At 41.1% G+C, this 14933-nt stretch overlaps 1 protein-coding gene across 3 annotated transcripts; it reads left to right on the forward strand.

Annotated features, from left to right (window-relative positions):
* Window positions 1-314: 314 nt before the first annotated feature.
* On the forward strand, window positions 315-14455 carry CGRRF1 (cell growth regulator with ring finger domain 1). 3 transcript variants are annotated; one of them, XM_061355891.1, is made up of 6 exons: window positions 315-352; window positions 6472-6611; window positions 7873-8050; window positions 8242-8389; window positions 11505-11612; window positions 13091-14455. In XM_061355891.1, the coding sequence occupies exons 2-6, from the start codon at window positions 6533-6535 to the stop codon at window positions 13397-13399; spliced, it is 822 nt and encodes a 273-aa protein (XP_061211875.1). In that variant the 5' UTR covers window positions 315-352; window positions 6472-6532; the 3' UTR covers window positions 13400-14455. The 3 variants fall into 3 exon arrangements, with proteins under 3 accessions (XP_061211875.1, XP_061211865.1, XP_061211884.1); XM_061355881.1 differs by lacking the exon at window positions 315-352 and adding an exon at window positions 1267-1383; XM_061355900.1 differs by lacking the exon at window positions 315-352 and adding an exon at window positions 1475-1493.
* Window positions 14456-14933: the final 478 nt, after the last annotated feature.

The raw sequence follows: 14933 nt of genomic DNA on the forward strand, positions 1-14933 counted from the left end.
GTTTCTTCTGGTGCGGTACGGTCTGTGCTCGGGGAGAGTGGGTTTGGGGTCTGGACGGTTGTTTGTCAGCGGTTGATGGCCTTTAAGGGGGGCAAGGGGTGGTTGTTTTAAGTGCTGATACGCTGAGGATCCCCCTTGTGCTGAGTCCGGGCTGGGGTATCAACCCGCAGGCAGGGTCAGCGCCAGGCCCGGGGAGGGTGACCACACTTAAACAAGGCTGTTAAGTAACAGTAACTTTGCATACTTTACTAAAACACCAGAGAATGCACACACAAAAACGTCTACTAAAAAGCCTCAGCTAGAATGTCTGTCTCATTAAATATCAGAAAATTCAAGCACAAGGCAGAAATCAGTAAGTTCTGCTGCTTGTGGCACTTCTTGTTTGTACAAGTGGAGTGTAGTAAACCAGGATTTGGAGCTCATGAGTCACAAATACGAGAGTTGAGCACGAGGCAGACACTTCCCTAATAGGCTGCTGGTGGAGGGCTGTTGTGGTGCTGGGGTAAATGTCTGGCCTTTTTTGTGCTGCTGGGAATTTCAGCTGCTATAACAGAAACCTGAAGAGGGACTTTTGACAGGGGTATGTAGGGATAGGACAAGGGAGAATGGCTTTAAACTGACAGAGGCAAGATTTAGATTAAAGTAGTTCTTCCACCTGAGGGTGGTGAGGCCCTGGCACAGGGTGCCAAGAGAAGCTGTGGCTGCCCCATCCCTGTTAGCATTCAAGGCCAGGTTGGATGGGGCTTGGAGCAACCTGGTCTAGCGGGAGGTGTCCCTGCCCATGGCAGCATTTGGAGCTGTATGAGCTTTAAGGTCCCTCTAACCCAAACCATTATGTATCAGTGGCAATCCTGTATTAGTGAGAATTGAGAGTATGGTTGCTTGGCTCATTCAAAGAGAATGAAAATGTAGTCAATACTTCACATGTCCAGTACAACCTCTTGATAATTAACGACTTAAATGCTGATACAATTGCACATTTTCAGCGACTTTTTCAGCATTTGGCGCTACCCCATCCTCACCCAGATCAATCTGTAAGCCCGGACTTGCCGCGTTAAGGCCTGAGGCGATTAAGGTGGTGGTGGCGGACGGCGCATAGGCGTTTTCTTGCTCTTTTAACACTTTGTGCCACCGCAGGCAGGGAACTCCGGCAGGGGCCAGCAGCACCGCCCATCTCCTGGCAAGATGAGGGCAACGGCTTCCCTCCGCCTCCGCGCATGCGCCCGACTGCCGAGCCGGAGAGGGGTGTTGTGAGGGTGCCTCGGCCCGGCCTGTCTCCATGGCCGCTGTGTTCCTTGTCACACTCTACGAGTATTCGCCGCTCTTTTACATCACCGTGGTGTTCGTCTGCTTCCTGGTCACCAGCGGCCTGGTGCTGGCATGGTGAGTCGGCGGGGCGGCCGGCAGTGGCGGTTCCTATGGGGCCGGTCCTGCCTGTGGGTACCGGTCTGGGGCGAAGGGCTTTGGCTGCGGAGGTCTGTCCGTGTATTGAGGTGGCAAGGCGTAGGAGGGGGGTAATAGGAGCTGGTACCCCTTGGGGAATGAGCTTCAGGATGCGGGGTGCTACAGCGTCGGGGCTGGCAGTGGGGATGGGTGTGTGAGGCTTAGCAGAGGTCGGGGAGTGGGGCTGTGTTGAAGGAGAGATGATAAGGAGGGCCAGTACTGACCATAGGGGAAGAAGAGGGGCTGCTCGGGCAGGAGAATGAGAGCTGTCAGGAAACACGGTGGCCAGGAGAGGGCCTGACCCTGAGCGTGGGGGTGGGGAGCAGGGAGAGTTCCTTCAGGAGAAAAGTTTGGCAGTGTTGGAGATAAACATATCAAATCTTGATGGTAAATAAAAAGGGCAGATATTGAGTAAGATGACTAGTGTCAGGCCGAGTAGCAGCTAAATCTGACAGGCTTTAAGGCAGGGTTGTTACTGAGGTATGAGAGTACCCAGGACTGCTGATGGGGCACCAGCCTGCTCTGCTGTTGGAACTTGGAGGAGAAGGGGGCGTTTAAGGTGAACGTAACAGGGTGCTGGGATTGGGATGAGGAGGAGCCTTAAATAACTGATCTGCTAAAGTATATAAAGGGGCCACGAGTGGAAGACCTTCTACTTGTGTTTGCTAGGATTCAGCAAAGATGTCATTGCTGCCTTTTTCAGAAGCAGGTCCTGCATGTCTGTTATACATAGCACTGTTCTGCCTGTTTTCCTGCCAACTCAGGAGCATCTGTAGATGTAAATACTGATACTTGCCAGTGCAGGGCATTGATTGGCAATCAAAATACTTTGTGTAGGAACTCTGGATACATTACACTTGTGTGGCTTCTGGAGAGAATAAAATTGAGTTATTTCGTTTCCTCCCATTAGCTCAACATTAATATTTGTAGTGCTGTGCTTCAGTGTTTTCCATCCATTGTCTCTCTTTGAGTTACAGATGTTTTAGCTGTAGCTATTTGTCCTTTTGGCAGTTTACAAATACTCTGCTTGACTTTTCCTTCAGTGTAAAGTCTTTCCCTTTTTTTTACATCACTTTGTTAGCTGCCATTGGCTCAAGCGTGTTCTATCCATTGCTTTCAGTGGGAATAAAGCACGTCTTTTGATCTTTCAGATGTTCGGTGGAAAGTTTTTGTTCCTCTTTTGCATTGCCTCCCCTAGTGCTCGGCAAGTGGTAGTGAAGGCAACTGGTCTTTGTTATTCTTTTGCTGGAGGAAACTCCACCTCATTATTTACTTGGAGAAAAAGTTAAAGAAATCCTTTCATAATGCTCTCTCTGTGTCTTACTGCACACTCATGTTATTACATTGCCATCCACTTCACTTTTTCTTTTTTTGCTTCATCAGTTCTTCAAAAATATTATCTTTACCAAAAAATGATGCAGAATCATAATTCAAATAAATCTCCTGCATATGTATCCCAAACCAGTGATCCATTTATCAATTTTATTATTTTTTAATAGAAACACAGAATCATTCTAGTTGGAAAAGACCTTTAAGATCATTGAGTCCAGCCATTAACCCAGCACTGCCAAACCCATTGAAGTGGATGGAGCCATGCTGTATCTGGTCTCCTCTGTTTTCTGGGGCAGATGAGGCTGTTGGGAATATTCCTGCCCCTATTTAAGAAAGAAGCTGCCAGCACTCTATTTCTGTACATGAAGGAAAACAGTGTGTGGAATTAAATGTGACAGCTGAGAACCTGCTTCAAACACAGAATCAGCTAAGTTGGAAAAGACGTTTAAGATCATCAAGTCCGACCATTACCCTAGGACTGCCAAGACCACCGCTAAACCATATCACTGCGGGCCTGCTTTGCAATTCCCTACTGTAAAATGTTAGAAGGTCCTTACCTCTGATCCTTACATGTGTCCATTGATGCATTTTGGGCCAGAGGGTGTGCAGAGGACTGTCCAGAGGCATTTTTATTTCCAGATCAGAGATTCTAGGTGTATCTACACTACGTATTACTGCAATTTATGTAGATATATACAAACTGTCTACAAACTAGTTTGTTAAGGAACTGTTAGTCAAGTAGAACCAGCAGTCAGGAGATCATTACCTGTGAATATGTAGCGAGTTGCTCAGAGGTGATTGCTGCTGCCTTTGAACTCTACCTTACCACAGCCATATGACCAATAGCCTCGAAGCAACTTAAGTGTGTCTGCAGTTGCAGTCATGGTTTAAGTGCTCTAGAACTTACTCGTGAAAACAACTTGATCCTTTATTTGCTACAGAGAGTACTATAAATGCATATGGTGTGATATAAGTATGTAATACATAATATATTGTTGCAATAACATTTTTTCCCCCATCATTTCAGCATCAATTGTCAGTTTGTTTTACAGATATGTTTGTGGTGGTGTCAGTGAGCCTGAAAACCACCAGCTGCTTGAGAATGTTGATGGTTTTATTTGCAAAATTCTGCACTGATTTGATGAGTGGCTGTTTTTATGGCCAGGTCTGGATACCTGTGGCTTTGCTCAGAGAGTCTGAGTAGGTTACTGCACAGGTAACCTACCTAGAGCCAGTCCAATAGATGCTCTGGGTATATAGGAATGACTTGGAATTTAAATTAGCTGAAAACGATCCTCTGCGTCATCTCTTTTAGCTGTAGATGAATTATAAGGAGGAACTGGAGGCTCAGCATCTGTTCCAAGTCCAGACTGCTCTTTGGGGAAATTAACCTATGAACAAAGATGTTGGAACCTCCTGCCTTTTGTAAACTAACCTTCTGAAGAAATTAATTTTCCTCTATACCAGCTAACGATCCTGGCTGAGAGACCAGGATCATAAAATGAAAACTATATTAATCCCTTGTATGCTGAATACTACCTTAAAAATTTTACAGCAACACTGTACCTTATTGTTGAACAGAGAGGCCTTTTTGCCTTCAGCTGCTGCTAAAACCGTACTAGAGGCTCTTTTCTATGGCTGCTTTTCATGGTGATTATCCTGTTGCTTTTGACCAGCGAAGAAAGTTTCCAAAGAACAGGGGTTTTACTTCAGAATCAGCCAGATGGTATAAAACAGGAGGCATCTTTATGTGCAGTAGGAGAGATTAGCTCCACTGAGTTTTGGGTATTGAATAAGTGAAACAGCTGCTGCACCTGGTTTCTTTGTAAGATGTTTAACTGGTGTGTTTCATTACAGCCCTGGGGAAGTCAGGGTGGCTGGTTTTACTTGCATCAGAGATTTGACCCTCCATGTGCCCAAACCGAGTATGGCTGAGTGTCCTATATTATATCATTGAAGAAATGCAAATGTTTCTATCATAGTCTAGCAAAACAAAGGCATTTCTCAAAGACGGAGTAATGAGTATAGAGTATTTTCCACCAGCCCAATCTCTTTTCTCTGTGTTGTATCTGTGACACTCTGGCACACAAGATGTTAAATGGTAAAGGCAAATATTTGTTAGACTGCCAGGAACAGGTTCTTGCTATTGAGAATGGATTTGCAAATTTTTTTTTCCTGAAGTAGTTTCCTCAACTTGAAAATCACTTTTGACTGATGTTTTTCCCAGTTAGTCTTACAAAGGCACCTCTCTGACATGAATCAATAGGAAAGAGCCCAGTGTCAGTAAAAGCTCTGTTTTTCATCTCCTTTTGACGCACAGGAGTTGTAAAAGCTTTAAAAAACAGGGAAAAGTAGTAGTTAAACACAGAATTGTCTATTTCGCTCAGAGCTGTATTGTACACAAAATTACTTTAGCAGTTTCAAACTGATTAAATTCAAGTTGGTAGTGCCCTTTTCAGCTTGAGTTATTGATATAAGACCCATCTCACTGTAATAGCTGCTATTTCAGTATACTAAATGGAAACAGTTGATGCGGAGAAGAACTGGTGCTTTGTGCCATTTGGTGTTTTCCAGCTCCCAATACTCTGATGGCTGCCTAAACCAAAATTCAGAGCCATTAAACGGGCTGTCATGTCAATAGTACATGTGACAGCAACAAAAGCACAAATTCAGGAAAGTACAGCCTGAGCTAAGTAATAACTGTTTTCTAAAATGCATTGACAAAAGCCTCCCACAGCCTCTCCCTGTTACCTTACTAATGAGACAGGACTGGATTAATGCAATTAAGGAATCTCTTTAGTCTCCAAAATAATCTTCTTATAGCATATCTGGGACAGTTTCTCTAATCAACTTTTGGTTATTGAAAGTTATTTCTAAGAATTATATTTAGCCACATGTAAAAGTAAGTCTGTTGTTTTCTAGATCCTGACCTTATGTAATGGTTCTTTTAGAAGCCCCAGGTAATACGAAAATCTTGGGGGTTTTAATTGGTGTCAAAAATCATCCCAGAATATTCTTCCTCTCTTTCGTTTTTATTTTTATTCACAGGGTGTTTAAACTTTTAAACCTTTTCTTCATTATCCTTTTAGGGTAAGAATACCACTTGGGACAGTGTGCTAGGTTTGGCTTTGAAGGGGTTGTAGAGTCTCAGCTTTGATTTAGCTATTTTGCACTTGGTTTCTTGCTCAAAGTAGAGGCTTTACGGCTTTTGATTCAGTATCAGCATATTGTGATTGAGGTTTACATGGGAAACCATGATCTCAGTCTTGCTGGCTGTAGCTACAGCTAGAGAAATATCTTAGAGCTGAATGATCTACTCTTCCATTTGAGCACCCAATCGATTAAGGTTGTTCCATCTTTGCAAGCAGTGATTTTTTTTTTGCCGGGGATCCTGTAAAAGAATGTGCAAGAATGTTAACTGCGGGGAAGTACTGGCTAACCGTTTACCACTAGAGGGCATTGACCATTCTCATTTATTTTACTCCCTTTTTGGAGAGGCAAGAGTTAAGTATTCCGTTTTAGAGATCTTCTGTATCACTGAAGACTCCTACCTTCTGCCACGGAAAGCTGAAGTCAGATTGGCAGCCTGCGTTACGTTTGCATCCTGGCAGACGTTGTGCTGCTTGCTATTTAGAGTGAAGAAAAATTCAAATGTGTCAACACTAATACTTAACCCACTTGTTTTGTGTCTCATAGGTCTGGTTTGGGTGTTCCTGTTATTCTGAGAAACTCAGAAGAAACAGAATCCAGTGCAAGAATGTTGAAAAAGCAGATGAGACAAGTGAAGAATCCTTTTGGGTTAGAAATCCTTCATCCTGCTACAGCTTCTGTAACAAGTCAGTGGATTTCTGCTGTGCTTGATTTTTGTCAGTTTGGGTTCCTGAACTTAGTGCTTTCTGTTTTCTTGCTCTCTGCCTTTTTTTTTTATCAAATTCCTCAGAAACATGCTTCTGTCCATCATCACAACAGAAATAATTTTTACACCATTTATAAATGTGGTGGTTTTAAAAGTAAAATTTTGGGCTATTTAAACAGAGTTTAATTCTTATTAATGAAACAGTTCCTGCTGTAACAAACTTCTAAGTAGCAAAAACATTTGTAGATTACAAAAATGCCTGCAGTAGGTGGTAAACTTTACAGAATTGTAGAACTGTATAGATTTTATTACAGGATATATGCCAGCCACTAAAGTCTAAGTCCCAGTCTCCAGTGGAAGTGTACTACTTTACTTTAAAAACAGATCTCCTCTTTCTATCTGTGTTTCAGTGGAAACTGAATTTAAGTATCTGTTTGGATCAGAGTTTGAGGTAGTTCCTAACATCCATGAAATAGCCCACATAGGAAGTGAAACTCATGCCCTTCTGCATCGCTGGGGAGTAATAAACGAGGCTGACTTGCATTGGCATCTTCTGCCATCACAGATGTGGAGCCTTCCTATGAATGAGAAAAGGGCTGCAGCAGTTTTACCCCTCTGTCTACATCAAAAAAGCCCAACAAACCCCAAACAAGAAATCCAGTGATGTAGTCTTCGGGTAACTTGAGTTTTTCAAGAGGTTTGGACACTTGAATTTTGTGAGACTTTTCAAGAGCTCTGCTCCTGTTTGTGCAGTAAGTGATTAGAAGTTTATGGGTTGGGTGTTTGATTTTTATAAAAGAAATTAAGCACACAGATCCTCTGTTTATCCTCCCTCTCTATGATCAAAAGGGCCTTATTATTTGAGACCACATAGTGTTGTAAGCTGGTGATCCAATTAATACTGTTATCTAAGGAGGGAATGGACTTCGGACTAGGGGTTGTACTTGTGGGTCTGCCAGTAAGTGTGCAAATTATTACCAGAAGTTAACATTTATCCTTCACAAAATGTGTGTGCTACTTTTGTTAGCTTAATCAGCTATTTTGTTTCCTTGCACCCACTTTCACATCTCCATTGACTTTCATAGCACTAAATCTGGTCTGAATTCTGAGATTAGATTATGATAAAAGTCTGGGACGCTGAAGTTGTTTTCTGCTTGCTGCCCTGTAAGAACCTACACTTAGCAATTCCAGAATTCCTGCACATAGGTGGGTTAATGAAATCCTTATCTTCTTTCTACAAGAGGGTATAATACTGACACCAGACTGTCTGGAAGACTGTATTCTTACATGTTACTGGGGCTGCAGTGTTCAAAAACTCCACAAAGCATTGCAGAAACATGTCTACTGCTTCAGAATAAAGACTCCTCAGGCATTAGAGGATGCTCTGTACAGCGAATACCTCTATCGACAACAGTACTTGTATCCTTTTTTGCAATTGTTTTGACAAAATGCTGTTTCATTGGCACAGGGAGTGTTAAGACTTGTGAACATTCAGCAGTTCTTGGCACAACATATTTATGAACAAATACGATGACAAATATTCTTTATGCAAACGTCACATTTGTCTACAATTGCAGTAACACTGATTGTTTTCCTTGACACCTACTAAGCATTAAAAAAAATGACAAGGAAGAAAAACATTGTCAGTTACCAGAAGATGCTCAAGTTGTTGATTTTGGCCCGGTGCCTAGATCTCGCTATCCCTTGGTAGTATTGCTGACGTTAGCAGATGAAGAAGACAGAGAAATATATGATATTGTAAGTAATATAAGAATATATTTTAGGGTCAGTGTGTTTAAGTTCTGAATGTTTCAGGAGATAGGCTTGAATAAAACAGCGTCCTTTCTCTGTCCCCTAGAATTTGGTCCCTAGCCTTGTCACCTGTGACTCCGTGGGAGCATGGCAGAAGAGCAAAGATAATTGCTGTATATAAAATGTGTGTGTCATTCAAAAGATGCTTATGATTTTCAGAAAGCTTATCTCAGCAAAGTTCTCTGTGGTAAACGCTGTAGTCAGATGAACTGGGGTTGTGGTAGGTTAGTAAGATATTACTCCCATTTTTCTGATCGCATAAACCTGTGGTGGAGTTCTTGCACTGATAGAGTCTTTTGAATTGCTGTTGGCAAAGCGAGAGGATTTTTTTGTGTGTGTGTCTGGCACAGATATGTGAGCTGACTGCTGGCTTGGCAGTTAGGAACATAGAAGTTACCTTTCTGCCACAGCCTAGTTCTGTAATACAGTACATTGTGTTTCATGGTAGCCAGATCCGGGGTGTTTACAGGAAGGTGTGAAGGTCTTGCAGTGGACTGATACGGGATACTCTGCTCCCTGGAAAGGTCTCCTCCTAATCTCTTCGTTAAAACAGCTTCAGCTTTGTCACATGCAGTTCAATATCCCTTCTAAACACTAAATTGATTCTTTTTAGAATGATTTGAGACACACTTTTCTCTCCCATCTTTTCATTGGCTTGATAACCTATTAGCACTACCTGCTTGAACCTTAATACAAATGAACTATGAAGCAATTTGCCTAAATCCACTAAACACTTCTTCATACATTCATTAGGAAATTGATTGTGATCACGCCAGTGCCTAAGAAATCTGGTTCTTTTCCAAGTGGTGCCTGTCCTTGGCTCCTTGTCACTTAAGCTTAGGACTGCCTCCCTCCCTCCTGTCCCCACTTGAGACACTCCCACATGCCCCAGCTATTTTCCATGTGTTTGACATCAGTATGGACGTGAATTTGTAACACCTCTTTTGTTCGTTAACATAGAAGAAAGGGATGAAAGGAGATTGGGGAAGGTATATCCTCTGGTTTTGGGGAAAAGGAAAATGACTGGAATCTGTTAATATGGTCAAAGAAGTAACTCTACCTGAACTCCTTGCCAGACAAATGTCAGAATTGCATCTCTTGTTGTAAAAACGAGCTTTTAAAATATAAATACAGTGTGGAAAGGGATCTTTGCCAGTGTGACCAGTATGGTATTACTGCATTATTCTCACATCAGTGCATCAAGCACCATCTTTAATTATTTTGTGTGTCTGTGTCCATCACTATGGATGGTGTTCCAGTAGCTCTTTTCTGGAGAGACTAATTTTCATCCAAACCATATTTGTGGCTAGATCATACCTACTTGATTTTGTGCCCTAATATTCCTCTAGCTCCATAAATTAGCATGACCATATATGAGAGTTACAGAAATTATGTGAAGACTGGCAGGGGTGAAGTGGAAGAAAGCTTAGATCTCAGGCCTGGGTAAAAAACAGAAGATGAAGAAGTAACTTGATCATGGTGTACAAATACTTAGAGAGAGAAAATACCTGGTACTGAAGACGAAAGGGCTTTATAATCAAGCAGCGTAGCATTTCTACTAGATCATAGTATCACTGTATATGTTTCTGTACTACAGGGTAACAGAGGAATCAATAACTTGAAGATCAAGATGGTTGTATTAGGAAGTGATCCCATTCAGAGTTAAACAGTTTCCTAGGTGTCTGAACAAACTAAGAATTGAGCATGTGTTGTCATTGAGAAAGCATTTGTGGTGGAATGACATAATACAAATACATGCAAACTGTTAACTTTTGAGATCTTACTATCAAAAGACAAAAGCTGTCATTTTAATGCAGATTTAATGGCTTTCGGGTTTGAAAACAAAGCTAGTAGTGGTGTGGGGTTGTTTGTTTTGGAGTGGTTTTGACACATTGTGATTTAGAAAAAAAGACCTTATTGCCAAAGAATAGTAAATTCAGTTAGTATAAATACATATGTGTAGGTACATATATTGAAACTGTGCATGTAATTAGGCATATGTGGATTTTGAAGTGCAAGTCTGATTTGCTTTTAATTTTCTTGTTTTTTCTTTTTTTTTTTAACAAAACAGCTTTTTTCTGTATTTCATTTCTTTTTTGACAGCTTCTGGGAACTACAATAATATTGAATTTCACTTTCTTTTTTTCCTTATTTTTAGAGCCTGTTATGTAATTTAGGTAGGGTGAGGGGTATTAGGCACAGCATGCAAGCTTGGAGTGCTTTTACTTTCAGAAAAATTACTCTAAAGTCAGTCCACAGGATCCTTTCATAATCCTTTCCAGTGAAGTTTTGTCTTTTGCCTACTTGTTTTAGAACCAAGCAGGGACACTTCTAAACACTTTTTAGAGTCAAAAACCCAGGCCTGTGTTTGTGAGGGAAGTGAGAGAAAGTAGAGAAAACTTTGTCTTTTACATGTTCCTCTCTAATTACGCAGTTGGAGCTCAGTGGACAGGGTCATTTCTTGTCTTGAAGACAGCCCAGGATGTGACTGCAGAAGTTGTACGGAATCTAAATGCCTGCAGTCACTTGGGGCTCGGTTGCTGTAGGAAACCCCTTGCAATTTGTCAACTTCTCTCCCATGTAGGAGGAGCTCATCATGAGTTAGTGGAGTGGAAAGAGGAGTGTAGGACCTGCTTCTTGTGGTTGAAATATTTTTTTTCTTCCATGGCACATCTGTGATTGTGTAAGCAGCCCTACCTCACCTGAGTGAGCACTTACCTTCAGGAGTGCATGTGCTTAGATGCATTTTCAGTGTGGGGTGTGATTGCGTTAGGTGAGAGCAGTCACAGGTGGTCTTTGCTGCAAACTGGCCATAAAAAAGGCTCCATGGAGAGCAAGGGCAGAAAACTGAAGTGCCACAAAGTGCTGTCTTATGCCATGTCCTGTGTATGTTTTATTTTTTTTAAGCTGTGTTTGAAGTCATCATTGTTGAAGTCCCCATTGTCTAAGGAAATAAGCAGGTCAAGAGGTACGCGGTCTTTCAAACCAACTGTTTTATATGAAACATATAAGGAAAAGGAAAGTTATTAAACATATCTTTTTCTTTTTTTTTTCTTTTTAGATCTCAATGGTAGCTGTAATTCACATTCCTGATGAGAGCTACAGACTTCCCTGCAGAATACTGTATCAGTATCTACTTCTAGCTCAAGGTCAATACCATGAGCTGAAGGTAAGCCCTATACTGTGTGTTTCATTTGGGTGACAGTGTTAAGTTTAGCTTATGTAGGCTTTCAGGAGCCTAAATTACTGTAAGACTTTTATTGTCAAACAAAGAACTGGATAATAGCTAAAATTATCAGTTAAGTAATTTCAGCAAAAGTTACTGAACAGAAATATCTTATATTATAATATTAAAGATTTGGTGGAGAAATTACTTGACTATAGTCCAGGCAACCTAGGTCATGTCTGCTTATTAAAACAGTAGGAAGAAATTAACTAGCTGTTGAATGCTTTCTGTCTCCAGAACATGCTACCGGCTTTCTAGTCTCTCAGAATTTCTCCTGTACTGCCCTTCAGTTGGGAGAGGTGAAGAAGAAATTGGTTTTGGATTGTTTTGTTGTTTTGGGTTTTTTTAATGTATTTTTACTGCAACACATGCACAAAACTTAGGACAAACACAAAAAAACCACAAAATTTAGGCCTAGCACAAACCAGTAAAAATTAAACCAATGGTCTTGTTATTCCAGTCCAGTTTCCCTTATCTATGCTTCCTGTGGGAGCATCTTTCTCCTGTGTCTGTCAGCAGTTGATGATATGATTCTATGCAATCCACTTTATCACTCATAATAAAAATAATATATGATATTGATAAGCTAGTAGTTGGACCAACTTAATTCAACTGAGTTGATTAGCATTCATTCAGAAATAGATTTGTCCAAAGACGTGTTTATCCTGCCCATTTTTTGCAGACATACTATCCAGGTAAACTTCCCTGTTGATCTCCTTAAACCTTCTCATTTATTTATAAATAAAATTTATTTATGCTCGTTTGTATAAATGTATGTACATCCACACACATCCAAAGTGTATGGTTTCCATTGTAAAACACACATCAGCTGAACGGAAATAACTGTGCAGCTGCACACTGTGTAGTTGCGTAGTGTGTTCTCTACAGGCACCTTTGGCTGCATGGTAGTTTACCAGCTTTATTAAGTTATCACACCCAAAACAATTTGCACTTCACATAAAATACAACAAAAAGGAGTAGGGGATTGTAATGTGAGCAAGAGTGGAATGGGTCGAGTGAAGTAGATTTAACAGCTAGGTGGATATATTTTTGGTAGGAATGGATAGAAGCGTTGCTCTAGGCACAGAGAAGAGTATACCAGAAACAGAAACCTGAGCTGGGTTTCAAAACCTGGACAGTCCTGTTAAAGTTCATGCATGTACATTGATTTGGTTTAGCTGAGATTTGATGACTTACCCTTAATATTTTCCCAGTGTTTTATATAATCTTATGCTTCTGAACTATCTTTAACTGAAGGCCAGGTAACTGTCAGGACATGGGGGAAGAGTGTCTGGCACTACTTGACCCAGTGGAAACCAGTCAATCTGACCCAGTGGAACTTGCATCGTGTATATATGTATTTTCAGCTATCAGGGAGAAGTTCATTGGCTTCTAAATGTTTGTGTATATGTGTATTGTAGCAGCTCTTCATGTCTGCAAATAGTACTGCAGCATCTTCAAGCAACACATCTCCTGGTGAGAGAAGTACTGACAGAAGCTTACTAGAAAGGGCTGGACTGGCTGAGGATGAACCAGAATTGCATGAAGAAAACAGTAAAGACTGTGTTGTTTGCCAGAATGGCACAGTGAACTGGGTACTCCTACCCTGCCGGCACACGTGCTTGTGTGATGGCTGCATCAAGTATTTTCAGCAGTGTCCAATGTGTAGGCAGTTTGTTCAAGAATCTTTTCCACTTTGCAGTGAAGCAGAGCAAGATGAAGATGAATGAACACATATCTTGCAAGATGTTCTTCCTGGAAGAGTTTTTTAATATGGAGAAAAATAGAACTGGGTTGTATGCACCAAGATTAAATGTAGAAAACAGACTGTTTATGGGAGGTTGCGTAGCATTAACTCATATGGTTTTGTTTTTTGTTGTTAGGTAATTCTCAGCTTCCTTATTTTTCTTTTCTCCATATGCTCACAGGAACACCATGCTTATCCATGCAGTGTGGACGGGAGAAGTGTGTGGGGTATCTTTGAAGAATGTGATTTCAGTTATAACTTCTTACTAGTTTTTCATGGAGCACTATTGGAGGCTATTTTGATTGCTAAATCTAGTGCATCTACTAAAAAAAGAACAAAACTTGCAAGTGCAGTTGCACGCAGCTCATTCTATATTTATTGTATTTAAAATACTAGATGGATACATCATTTTAGCTGAGTATAATTTAGAAACGTAGCACTTTACAGAATGTGTCAAATGAAGGAAAGTTATTCTTCGTTGTTAAACCCATGTATGTTTATTTTGTAGATGAAGGCTGTATTGCGGCAGGAGGTGGGAGTCAAAGGCATGATTCAGGACACTGTTTCTGGCTGTTTTGAAAGATCTGTGTGTGTGCGTGCATGTGTGAGGGACCTTCATCAAAGTCCATTGGAATGAGTGGAAAGATTTTTGTTGATAATTCTTGTCTTGAACTAAACATTGCTGTCACTTTCAAGCCTAAACCTCTGCTAAGCCATCTTGAGACAGACTTTCCATCTTGTTAGCTATGGCTGTAAGAACTTGTTCTCCATGCAAATGTCAGTTAATTACTCCACAGAGTGGTTACTTGGACAGTTTTGTGGTGCTATTCTAATGCGAGTAGCCTGCTTTGGGGAATTTCCAACTCTTTTTACTTGTGTTCTCATCTTAGATGTAAAGTTAACCATTCACCTTTTTTTCAGTAGTCCCAAGGAATTTACTTACTCAACGAAAGAAGCTAAAGAAGAGCAGAAAATTACTTCTTTTTCCCTCCAGTGGTGTATTGTCAAAAGCAATAAAAATGGCTGTTGAGAAGAGAAAGTGTTGTTTTGCTTCTTAAGACAGTGCTGAATTTTCCTAAAAACAGGCTGGGTTTCACATCTGCTTCTGGAAGACAAAAAATGCAAATGCTCATTAGAACCTGTGGAAAATGGGGTGTAGCTGCTTTCTGTCCTCCCTCTTGTTCCTTTGCAGCTTTTCCCCACATCCAGTTCCAGCACAGTTGCTCAGTACTGGGGAAAGAAAGCCCTGCTCCAGGCCATGCTCCAAGTGATTCACCCTGCAACTCTTCTAACAGTGCTGCTGTACAAGGTACATACAAGTTTTATGTGCTGCACACCTCAAAACCAGGGCAAGAAGCTTCCCCTAATCAAAGGTATTGCATCTCCTCATCATTCTTTTCATTTCGTTTGCCATGACCCTGCTTCCAAACTCTTGGTAATTGCCTCTGAGGAAAAGATTTAGGTGGTGGTGGACAGTAATGTTGTAAAGACAGGTTGAGGTTGGGAATTGATCTCCA

The sequence above is a fragment of the Neopsephotus bourkii genome, unplaced genomic scaffold (assembly GCF_033783945.1).
Source record: "Neopsephotus bourkii isolate Nb327-2 ecotype Australia unplaced genomic scaffold, CSIRO-AGI_Nbou_v1 NB_95, whole genome shotgun sequence".
NCBI classification, from domain to species: domain Eukaryota; kingdom Metazoa; phylum Chordata; class Aves; order Psittaciformes; family Psittacidae; genus Neopsephotus; species Neopsephotus bourkii.

Bases quoted from the DNA above. Each gene is read 5' to 3' on its own strand.
- CGRRF1 (XM_061355881.1), top strand. From the start codon at position 1,280: ATGGCCGCTGTGTTCCTTGTCACACTCTACGAGTATTCGCCGCTCTTT. The intron at 6,612-7,872 runs GTCAGTGGATTT...TCTTTCTACAAG, and splicing joins TGCTACAGCTTCTGTAACAA to AGGGTATAATACTGACACCA. The intron at 8,051-8,241 runs GTATCCTTTTTT...ACACCTACTAAG, and splicing joins CTCTATCGACAACAGTACTT to CATTAAAAAAAATGACAAGG.